The sequence below is a fragment of the Oreochromis aureus genome, linkage group 14, assembly GCF_013358895.1.
Source record: "Oreochromis aureus strain Israel breed Guangdong linkage group 14, ZZ_aureus, whole genome shotgun sequence".
Taxonomy (NCBI): Eukaryota; Metazoa; Chordata; class Actinopteri; order Cichliformes; family Cichlidae; genus Oreochromis; species Oreochromis aureus.
Window position 1 is genome coordinate 15,017,149 of NC_052955.1, and position 12,198 is coordinate 15,029,346.

At 40.5% G+C, this 12,198-nt stretch overlaps 1 protein-coding gene across 1 annotated transcript; it reads left to right on the plus strand.

The window, feature by feature from the left end:
- The first annotated feature begins 2,909 nt into the window (after positions 1 to 2,909).
- LOC116334874 (extracellular calcium-sensing receptor-like) lies at positions 2,910 to 7,279 on the plus strand. Its single transcript, XM_031758415.2, has 9 exons — positions 2,910 to 3,151; positions 3,283 to 3,577; positions 3,685 to 3,771; positions 3,951 to 4,220; positions 4,432 to 4,638; positions 4,723 to 4,998; positions 5,277 to 5,504; positions 5,587 to 5,710; positions 5,798 to 7,279. The coding sequence occupies exons 1-9, from the start codon at positions 2,916 to 2,918 to the stop codon at positions 6,706 to 6,708; spliced, it is 2,634 nt and encodes an 877-aa protein (XP_031614275.2). The 5' UTR covers positions 2,910 to 2,915; the 3' UTR covers positions 6,709 to 7,279.
- The last annotated feature ends 4,919 nt before the right edge of the window (positions 7,280 to 12,198 follow it).

Sequence of the window (12,198 nt, forward strand, 5' to 3'; positions counted from 1 at the left end):
TTTAATGAGATTCATCACAGGGTTACTGTAGATTAATTTTAATTAATCACAATTAAATATCATTCATTTTTAATCTATATTAATCGCATTTCATTTTGCATGAGCAAACAGACTCGGGGAAAAATGGGAAAATATACAAGTCCTTTAGACGAGGAACCAAAGCTATGTAAAGCACGTGTTCTCAACAATATTAATAGATCTGCAGTTTGTTGCAATCCACTCGGCAATTGTGTCAGTCAATATTTCCGAGGTAGACTTACTGAGTCCCCGATGCTCCGTGAGTGGTTTGTCGTAAGCTCGGTGACGCATTAGCCAAAGTGCTAGCACCATCCCTGACTAACGTATGCTTTGTGTCAATGTGATATTTTAAGCTGGAGGTGCTTCGGTGAAAAGAAAATTCCTTCGTGCACAATGTGCATAATACTTTATGTCGGTCAACTGTTCTGTCTTGTTATTTTATTAATACTCAAATTTCCCATTGAGAGGGCCAATGTGCATTTATTATCTTCCATATTGAGTTGATTGGTTCAGCTGCCCATCACTACAAGATCAACTGCCTATTTGCACATGTGCGAAGGTAACTCTACTTGGACAAACTGCCCAAAATGCGTTAACAGAAACATTTCAGGGATTTTGAGTCATTCTGCACTCCAGATGCATTAATAGCGTTAAATTTTTTTTCGCGTTAATCGTGATGACGGCTTAATCAGCGTTAACGCGTTAATTTTGACAGCACAAATTATAAGACTTTTTTTTTTTTTTTAATGTTGTTCTTGTGACACAAAAGGACCTGATTCACACAGTGTTGCCAGACAAGTAAATGTTTATTGACATAGTTTTTCATGATTTCAGCTTTTGCAGCTCTCCAGTTGCCTCCAACACAGCTCTCTCATCGGGTCCCCACACTCTATTCAAATAGGGAGGCATCATTAGATGATGGCAATCAGCAGTGTAGGTCAGTCTCCCCTGCCACCACATCCTGAACCCAGTGCTGCACCCCTGCTCCACACCTCCCCTGCACCCAAACACAAACCACACCAAAAAACCAGGCAACGTTTATTTATATTAATTTATTTTTTTATTCCACAAAAGAGAATCCATATCCACAAATTACTGTGTTAAAATATAGAACTTTACAGCATTAAAAAGGATATTTGGAGCCTGGTATCCATGCTCAGTCGTCCAGCTAAAGAAATTCCAGAAATTTGATTCTGTTCATCTGGAGGTAGCATTTTCATTGTGGGAAACATTTACTTGCATTGCCCTCACAGCAGGGCTCTAGAGTGCGACCAATTTGGTCGCAAATGCGACCAAATTTTTCAGTGGTGCGACTAAAAAAAAATATTTGGTCGCACCGGTGCGACCAAATATTTTCGGGTAACAAAAAAAAAAAAAAAAATCTCTGCAACTCTCAGTGTGGTCAACAACAGACACACATTATGCCCCTATCGTGGACTAAACCAATCAGAGATAGTCAGGGGCAGGACCTCTCTGATTGGCCGTGGTCCAGTTGAAAGTGCAGGTGGAAGAGAAAAGGTGAGTAGCTTGAATAAAGCGATATCAATTCATTAACGGATTCCACACAAAGACATAAACACAGAGCGGACCCGACGCATCAGAATCAGCTTTGTCTTTCTCGGCTTTCTCACCCCACGGCCCGAACACGGACACGCTGTCGGAGCTTAGCGACTCTGATGCGTCGGGTCCGCTCTGTGTTTCCGTCTTTTTTGCGCTAGATTCTGAGCTGCTGTCTCAAATCTCTGTTTTCTGCATTATTCATTCGCTTATTACCCCCCAGTCTACAGTTGTTTACAGCGCTGTCGGCCGCTGTCTTTTTCTTTTCTTTTTCTTTTTTTCACTTAAATGACCTCGGACAAGAAAGCCTAATTTCTGCTGTTCAATACTGAAGAAATTTAAACTTCTTAAAATTATGCAAAATTGCAGAATATTGCAGAATATTTTTAAGGTTATCTGCTATAAAACGCCAGACCAGGAAAATCTCCTTCATGTTTTTCTGTGTTTTATTCTCAGTTACTTTGACACAAAGGCATCTGCTGTGATGTTCACAATTCTGATGAAGTCTCATGTGTATCAGTACTGATAAATGATCAGAATTATAATATTTCTGACTGTCTGAGGCTAAATTGAATCGAATCAGGACTTTGAGAACCGGAATCGAATGGATTATAGAAATCAGTGATGATACTCAGCCCTAGTGAGCAGCCTAGGCCTGACAGAAGTGGATGTAGCTGTGGGTAATAAGAAAAGATGAACTACTGATAACTTTTGTGTTAAGTTAAGGCCTGATCCGTCTGAAATTCATAGTCAGCTCTGACACGGTGCCATCAATATTTGAATGCTGAAAAAACAGCAGTGTATCCAGAAAACACATTATATGCTGCAATAAATGCACTGCCCAAGTGTCCCCTCTCCCCACTGCCTTTCAGCAGCAGGCAGCAGCAAACAGGTCGTCAGAGGAGCCAAGATGATGATTAAGTTTAACATTGTCTACAATATTGACAAAGCAATTTAAGCACAAGTTTGTTAGTTAATAATTTAGAAATGAATATTGTCTGTATGGACTTCCCCCCCAAAGAAAGTGCACATGTAACACTGCGGTGTTAAGTGATGCGGTTGAAAAATTTGAGTGCGCCTAACTTTTGTGCCGGTACGCCTAAATTTTTAAAGTTAGGCGTGCCGGTGCGCCCATGTCAAAAAGTTAGTCTAGAGCCCTGAATCATTCTTCTGTTATATTGATATATCAGTGTATATGAAATGCATTATAGGCCCTGCCCCCTTCTTATTCTTTTTCCCTAATGGGTGGAGTGCAAGATAAAACGACACAAGATTTCAATAAAAGGGATTAGTAAAGCAATGAAACACAATGACTAGGCTCAGAAAATCAGAAAGCTGTCATGTGCTTATTATTACAAACCAATTTGCTCTTGCTCATTTTGCTGTATTTCTACTTTTCTTATGCTGTATCATCTTATGTATTTCCCTTCTCCTGTCAGTTACAGGGACGATTTCATCTAAATGGCATGCACAAGACTGGGGATGTCATTCTGGGTGGATTGTTTCCAATTCACTTTTTTAGAAGTGTTCCTGATCTATCTTTTACCTCAAAGCCACAACAGCCTACTTGCCATGGGTACGTATAACAGATTATCAAAGCAATTTAATTGTTGCTATTTGTTTTGCAACTACTAGCTTTGCCATATATTTTCCAGAAATCATGTTTTATTTTTAAGTAATATAATCTTTTTTTTCTTTTTTTTTTAGGTTTTATGAACTAGGATTTAGGCTGGCACAAACCATGCTTTTTGCTATTGATGAAATCAACAGAAATTCCAACCTGTTACCAAATGTGACTCTGGGATACACTCTTTATGATAACTGCGTTGAACTTGGAATTACATTCCGTGCAGCATTGTCATTAGTCAGTGGTCAAGAAGAGAAAATTATATTACATAATACATGTGTTGGAAATCCTCCAGTCCTCGGGATTGTTGGTGATTCTTCCTCTACACCTTCTATTGCCATCTCCAGCATCTTAGGCTTGTACAGAGTTCCTATGGTAAGCTTTCAGTTTAACCATAGAATGTTATTCTAGTTTATATTAACTTAATTGTAAATTTATTGTCAAAAACAATGTACAATATATACAGTCTGTATTTTTCACAGGTGAGTTATTTCGCCACATGTTCCTGTTTGAGTGATCATCAAAATTATCCATCCTTCTTTAGGACAATACCAAGTGATGCTTTCCAGGTAAATGTAACCAAAATTAAAGAAATGAAAAATAAAGAACTAAAGTTTTTTAAGGATATACCTGATGAATACCTGTTTTCCAACAGAATACATAATGATGTGTAAAGCTGATGAAAAGTAACGCTAAAGAATGATTTTTCTACCCCTATGCAACTCTGTTTTAATCTGTATTCACTTAGGTGCGTGCTATGATTCACATTCTCAAACATTTCGGCTGGACTTGGGCAGGCCTGCTGGTCAGTGATGATGATTATGGATTTCATGCAGCAAGATCCTTACAATCTCAGCTGAGTCTGTCTGCTGAAATTTGCCTTGCTTACGTTGAAGTTTTACCTTGGGACAAAAGCACAGATGAAGTCAGGAGGATTGTGAATGTCATGAAGAAATCCACAGCTCGAGTTGTCATTGTCTTTGCACATGAGAGTCGCATGATAAAGCTTATGGAAGAGGTCTGGCTTCACAACAATTTAATTATTACTAATTTAAAAGATCACTAAGTGTAAAACATATCTCATATTTATGTGAATGTGTATAGAAAACTAAACACATTCAATTATTTTTGGAAGACCAGAAACTAGTTGAATTTCATGATTATGTCCCTAAAGTATATTTTTTACATTTCAGTATCACGTTAAACATTTGATTTAATGCAATGTACAGGTAGTAAGGCAAAATGTAACAGGCTTACAGTGGATGGCAAGTGAAGCCTGGACATCAGCTACTGTGCTCCAAACACCTCAGCTTATGCCATACCTGGGTGGTACACTGGGCATTGCTATTCGCCGAGGAGAAATACCAGGGTTCAGGGAGTTCCTGTTACAAATACGTCCTGACCTATATCACAACAATAGCTATGGGAATAGCATGGTAAGAGTCGAACCATTTACTGTAGTATTTGCAAGAATTGCATATTTTCTTTATGTCTAACAAACATATTTCAATAAATTCCAGGTGAATCAGTTTTGGGAATTCACATTTCAGTGTAGATTTGCTCCAGCTCCACCAGGCTGGTTGGAAGGTGGAGGTCCACTATGCACTGGACAAGAAGAGCTTGAAAATAAAGACACTGAATTTTTGGACATTTCCGACCTCCGGTCTGAGTACAATGTATACAAAGCTGTTTATGCTTTTGCGCATTCTCTTGATGATATGCTGCATTGCAAACCAGGAAAAGGGCCTTTCAGTGGGCACAGCTGTGCCACATTGCAGTCACTGAAGCCATGGCAGGTGTGATATCAGGTTACACTATGTCTAAGTCAATTGCTCTGTAAATATTTGCAATTATTTGAAGTTAGATAAAGAGATTTTTTGTACACCTGAGCAAAGGTATGCATTTTGCTGTGATTGTGGGTTGGAATAGATATAGGTATACAGCATTACTGGTGATATAGTTTTTTATATATTTAACGAATTTCTATTTTCAGGTACAAAAGATTATTGAATAGTGGGTGCCACTTTTTGCACTGTGAAAAGTAATTTATTTCTTACACATTCATTTTAAACAGCTTGTTTATTACTTGGAAAGGATGAACTTTACCACACCATTTGGTGATCAAGTGTCATTTGATGAGAATGGTGATGCATTGCCAATTTATGATGTGATGAACTGGTTGTGGCTCCCAGATGGAACCTCTAAGGTTCAGAATGTGGGTGAGGTTAAGAGGTCAGCTTTCAAAGGTGAAGAACTGATACTTGATGAAGACAAAATCTTCTGGAACTTTCAATCCAAAAAGGTTAGATTTGGTTTTTTCAGACATTTATATTTTATCACATGTATGTTATATCAGGCAGATAATTTTTAATTTCTTCTTATAGCCACCTCAGTCAGTATGTAGTGATAGCTGTCCTCCTGGTACCCACATGGTGAGAAGGAAGGGGGAACCCGAATGCTGCTTTGACTGCATCCCTTGTTCTGAGGGAACAGTCACTAATAAGAGCAGTAAGTATTTATCTTTCAGCACGGCATATTTAATTGATTTATATTAAATATACAAAGTGTTTCACTATCTGCCCTCTTTTGTGTCAGACTCCTTGGAGTGCACCAGTTGTCCAGAGGATTTTTGGTCAAACACCAAACGTGACCACTGTGTTCCTAAGAAGGCAGAATTCCTCTCCTACCATGAGCCTCTGGGTATTTGTTTGACAGCAACCTCCTTACTGGGCACATTTATATGTGCTGTTGTTTTGGGGATCTTTATCTATCATCGCAGAACACCCATAGTGCGTGCCAACAATTCAGAACTTAGCTTCCAGCTATTACTGTCACTCAAGTTGTGTTTCCTGTGTTCACTGCTGTTCATTGGACGACCCAGGCTGTGGACATGCCAACTCAGGCATGCAGCATTTGGGATAAGCTTTGTGCTGTGTGTCTCATGCATCCTGGTAAAAACCATGGTTGTTCTGGCTGTGTTCAAAGCCTCCAAGCCAGGAGGGGGAACCAGTCTGAAGTGGTTTGGTGCTATGCAGCAGAGAGGAACAGTTTTGGTTTTCACATCTATTCAAGCAGCCATCTGCACTACCTGGCTTATCACTTCCTCTCCAACTCCACATAAAAACACCCAATATCACAATAACAAGATTGTTTATGAGTGTGCAGTTGGGTCCACTGTTGGTTTTGGAGTGTTATTGGGCTATATTGGCATGCTAGCTTTCCTCAGTTTTCTAATTGCATTCCTGGCAAGGAATCTCCCTGATAGTTTTAATGAGGCCAAGCTCATCACATTCAGCATGCTGATCTTCTGTGCTGTGTGGGTGGCCTTTGTTCCTGCTTATATCAGCTCACCTGGAAACCATGCAGATGCAGTGGAGGCATTTGCCATCCTGGCCTCAAGTTTTGGCCTGTTAGTTGCACTGTTTGGACCCAAATGTTACATAATCCTGATAAGACCAGAACTGAACACAAGAAAAGCTATAATGTGTCGTGGCATTGAATCATAATGTTTTCCATACAGAGTTAAAAACCACATGTGGAAAAAAACATATACATAATGAATTGAATTCACAGAAATATGTAGAAAGATCCCAAGATAATTTGAAGTTTGTGTTAATAACCTATTAATGCAAACTTCAAGAAGTAAACGTGTAGTAGTTTCTGTGTAATAAGCAGGAATTGGAGCTGCAAAATGCAGGATTGCTTGTTTCTTTTTAATACCAAGAATACTTTAAAAGTGTAATGATTACCTAGAAGTACCTGTGGTAATTTCTATGTAATAAACTGTATCTATTGTTTCAAAATGAAAGACTTCTAAGAAGTCTGATGATTAGCTGAAATATCTATAGAAAATGCAAAAAACACCTGATTGAAAAACAAACAATAAAAAATTGATAAAAAACTAGCTGGATAATATTCTATTTTATCATGTATCACAATATGAAACATATCAAAGAGGTCTGTTGAAAAAGCTTAAAAAATAATACACATAAATACATAAGATTGGCTTGAAAGTAAAGAGAATCCTGTATCACAGTATATTTTATATCTGGATGTCAATACATGGTAAAATAATATCAGGTGGAAAAGCAACTGGTTAATGGAATATATATTTAAAATGTCTAATACACAAAAATAAAATGGCATCCATATTTCACAGTTGCCTGTGTTTGTGTGTGTTGTTAAATGTAGAGAAGGCGCAGCAATAGAATTGTAGAATTATACTCGCAGTTGTGATCACAGAAATAGTCATTTACAAATAGTAATTTCAACAGAGGTTGCCTTGGCCATTAATTGAACTTTTACCATCCAAAGATCCAACCTCTCCTGCATGAAGTCGCACCAAAAACGAAGAGGTATTACCATAAGGTAAACTAAATGCAAGATTATTACATATATATATGACTTTAATATTTCATATAGTTATAGAAAACAGAAAGAATGTCAGCTTTCAAGGTTTCATGTAATGGCCATAACAAAAAAAATCAACTGGTCCTTAACCCTTTAAGACTGGTCGGAGCGGGCACGCTCCATTTTGCGTAACTATTTTTAAATCCCTGTAGAACTGCAACCACATAAGCTAGCGCAATAATTTTTTTTTGCATATGAAACCTGAGGAGTTGTACTTACATTTTATGCCATCAGCTTGTCCTAAGTCAAGGTTTCCTTCCACATATGGCCTTGCAAAAATTTCATAAAAAGCATTTGCAGCAACAAAAACTTTTCCTTTATTTCTTCACGAGTAGCACATGTCTCCTTGTGTACGACCAACAAACCTTACTGGACATAAGAGATGGACTTTCTCATCGTTTTCCGGAGTTCAAGTTTTGCAACATGGACCTTCCGTTTGCAGACCCCCCACTCATCTCACCTGAGATGCCTTTGTTCTGGGCCCCTGGAGGCCGCAAACACCGATGCAGAGGGAGAAGATCCGGCGTTCTGGTTCGACTGAGACAGCACACTAACAGACCACCACTCCCCAGTTTATTACTGGCTAATGTGCAGTCTATGGAGAACAAGCTGTTCGAGCTTCGGTCACGGATCTCATTCCAGCGAAAGATGCGGGACTGCTGCGTGATCTGTCTCACAGAAACCTGGCAATTGGACATGGTACCAGACTCTGCCATACAACTACTGGGGCTCTCCTTGCATCACAGGAGCTAACTGGGAGAAGCAGAGGTGGTGGTGTGTGTTTCGTGACCAACAACAGCTGGTGTGATTATGCGAACGTGCACCCGGTCAAATCCTTCTGCTCACCAGACCTGGTGTACCTGATGATTAAGTGCCAGCCTTTCTGTCTACCGAGGGAATTTACAACAGTGATCATTATGGCTGTTTACATTCCCCCACAAGCCGAATCTGACCGAGCACTCAGGAAACTGTACAGCGCGATCAGCAGTGAGGAAACCGTGCACCCAGAGGCAACAACAACGGACACCTGAAGAAACTCCACCAACACATTTATTTCAACACTCGAGGAGACTGACTACTTGACCACTGTTACACCTCCTTCTGGGATGCGTACAAAGCCCTCCCCCGCGCCCTATTCGGTCAATCAGATCATCGCTCCATCCTTCCCGTCCTTCTGTCGGGTAGTCCAGTTTACTGAAGAACACCTCAGGCTGTCAGGTTAAAACAGTCCGTCGTGTTTTCGTAACGTAAACGCTGGCCCTCCTCTCAGAGCCTATGCTCTATCTGGTATTCCCGAACAGAGATACGCAAGTTTCTCTGTAACTGCAGCTGCCAGTCAAAGCTGTTATGATGACGTTACACCCCAATTTAACATCACTGTGGTAGTAATTAGAATCAAACTTATGGGAAAGGAGACCCCTTGGACATAAATCAGGGTGATGAGAACTATTGATAACAAAAGAAAGAACCTTTGGAAAAAGATTATCTGAGGAGAATTAATTGATTTTAGTCTGACCCCAGTCCCATCCGCTAACATGGAGGAGGTGGGGTTTATGACCTAGGTTTTGGCTTCATTTTTGGGGAGCTGTTGCATTGTCCATGTTTTCTACAGTCATTGATTTCACCTTTAAAAACTATTTACTTTGCCTTGTTTGGTGTCATTCTTTTCAGCACAGCCTTACATGTCTGAATTTACAGTTATGTTTTCAATTTGACATATTGTATTAACACAACTGATCTAAAATCAGACAAAAAACATAAAATCAGAGTAGAAAAAGTTATATTTTTTATTGTAACAACCACAAACATGTTTAATGAATCATATTTCATAACTTTAACTGCAAATATAAATAGTAAATTTAAAAATCACATGCACAAGTTTTGCAAACAAAGTTATTGGCAGCCATTTACCTTTTTTTTAAATAAACATTTCAAACTATTTACGTAACAATCAGGTGTTCTGCATTAAATAAGATGCCACACAAATTATTTGTGCCACTGCAAAAAATAATTTCTGTCTACTATAAAGGAGAACATCACAACCCACAATACCTGCAGGTCTGACAAAAGCAGGTGTATCACTCCTCCTGTTTTCTACCTGGAGACACTGTTTACACAGTAATCTGCCTTTGGTGGCTTTTTGGCAGCACCTGCAACATTCAGTAGTCGTCTCATTGTTCTGACAAAAAACACAAAACTATCCAGTACACTACACACTAACTACACAAAACAACACACGAACTACACACTCCAAACTCAGGAAAAAACACCGTGTATATATTGTTTATCATGACTCTGCTTTTACGTGGCCTATCAACAAAATTTAAAAACTGGTATACAGCACCTTGTTGATAGGTTTACCACGACTACTTTATTCTTCCTCAGTCGATCAGCAGCACTCATGTAATTGTTTTGCTCCCTTAGCTCCAGGTGTTGTGCCAAAAAGTGATCGTCTGCTAAAAAGTAATTGCCATCTGTGGGAGCGCGCGCAGCTGCTTAAAGCTGTAGCGCCATGATTACTTGTTTTCAAACTCCAAAAAAATGCTACACCAAAAATTGGTCCACCCCAATGATCGGCTCCCCCCGCATAAACATACTAATATAATGTTTGCTGTCAAGTGCCAGGAGAATTGCCCGGATTTATACATCCCATACTCCACGCTCAAACTCAAACGCTCAGCAGTCCTTGCTGTCCAGGATATATACATTCTCATAATTGAAGAGTGTCCCCTGGCCTGTAGGTGTAAATAGACTGTAGAGTCCTGGCCTGACGAGTTAGCTCTTCTGTGTTGTGCCATCCGCTTCGCCAGAGGTTGTTTGGTTTCCCCGATGTATAAATCCTGGCAATCCTCCTCGCACTTAACAGCGTTACTCTGTTTGTGTCGGGGGACCCGATCCTTGGGGTGGACCAATTTTTGGCGCAGCGTGCTTTGGGGTTCAAAAGCCACAGAGACGTGGTGTTTAGAAAAAATGCGTCTCAACTGTTCCGATACTCCTCATACATACGGGATCACTATAGGTTTTCGCTTGGTCAGCGGTTGTCCTTCTCCCCTGGATCGGCTGGAGCTTTCTTTAGGCACCTTCCCACCTTTAACAAAAGTCCAGCTGGGGTAACCACATTTACTCAGGGCCTTCTTGATGTGATGTTCTTCTGCTTCCCTGGTCGCTGTGTCTGTGCGGATGGTGTTGGCTCTATGTTGTAGCGTCCTGATGACACCCAATTTATGCTCCAGTGGATGATGAGAGTCAAACCTTAAATACTGATCCGTATGCGTAGGTTTCCGGTACACATCAGCTTTTAGATGTCCCCCATTACTGATGGAAATCTCACAGTCTAAGAAGGAGATTTACTTACCTGGATGATTGAGAATGCACCAAGAAGTCTATGGCCTTATGACACCAAGGTAGCGATGCCATTGGGACATGAAATGGATAATTTTTGTGGCATGGGACGGAATGGTGCACATCATTGTATTTCTGCTTCAGGATTAGTAAAAAGGAACTTGAGACTTCAATAGGTTTGCAGACTATCACTGATACTACCAGAATTACAGGACTGGAAGCTGTGCCGTAGCAGGGACTGCTAACGTTTTAGTGTGGGGAATGTCATGGGGTGCAATTGACACGTTTTAACTATGCATGTGTTGTTTTGCATGTGTTGCCGTGCTTCGCGTTTTTTCTTTCTCTTTCAGTGTTTTTTATCCTTACATGTTCTTACTGTGTATATTTGTTGACGTGCCCGGGAGAGACTTTGCCCACTTCTAATCACTAATTGGACACACCTGGGAGGGCACAGAGATGAATAAGAGGCCCTGGCAGCGCAGAGAGAGGGGAGAAATGGAGTGGTAGCTGGTGGCAAGCCGTTGTTGCTGGCACAGAAGCCCTGGAAAAGGCAGCCTGAAAGCAGAGAGGACGGAGGACATTCTGCGAGAGGTGAGCTCGACCGGTGGCGGTGGCAGGTTGTGGAAGGCCCAGCATGCTTGGGCTGAGACAGAGATGAATGGAACTGGAGGATATCTTGCCGGCACATAGACCCGAGGAGAGGGAGACACACAATCAGGTGAAGAACAGAGAGGTGACGGTCGGACGCCTGGTTTGGGAGATGAGAGACCTGGTATGCACTTGAACCTAAGGCAACGGCAGGCGGAGTTCGGAGCTCTGCCCTTGCATTGTAAGTCTTACCCAGCAATTGATTAAAAGGCGCTCGGAGTATTTTAAGAAGAGTGACTGCTACTTTCCTCCTGTCCCCCAGTGGCTGCCAGAGAGGAGTGGTGGAGATCGGGCGTCAGGAGGACGCCGCTGGCTTCACAATTTTAATGGACTATTTTTGGGACTTTTATACAACTTTGTATAGCATTTTTTACTTTTAGTGTTTTAGCGGACTATATCAATATTTTATTTGACTCTTTTATTTTATTTTAATAATTGTTGTCCCTGGCCAGGGTATTTTACTGTGTTTTGGTGTGTGCAATAAATCATATTCTTAAGAACCTTTTTTTTTTTGGCTCTGCCACTGCTCCTCCCATTTGGAAGGGTCCTTCTTAAAGCAAAAACCTGATAACCCCATTTTTTACATTGGCTTGGTT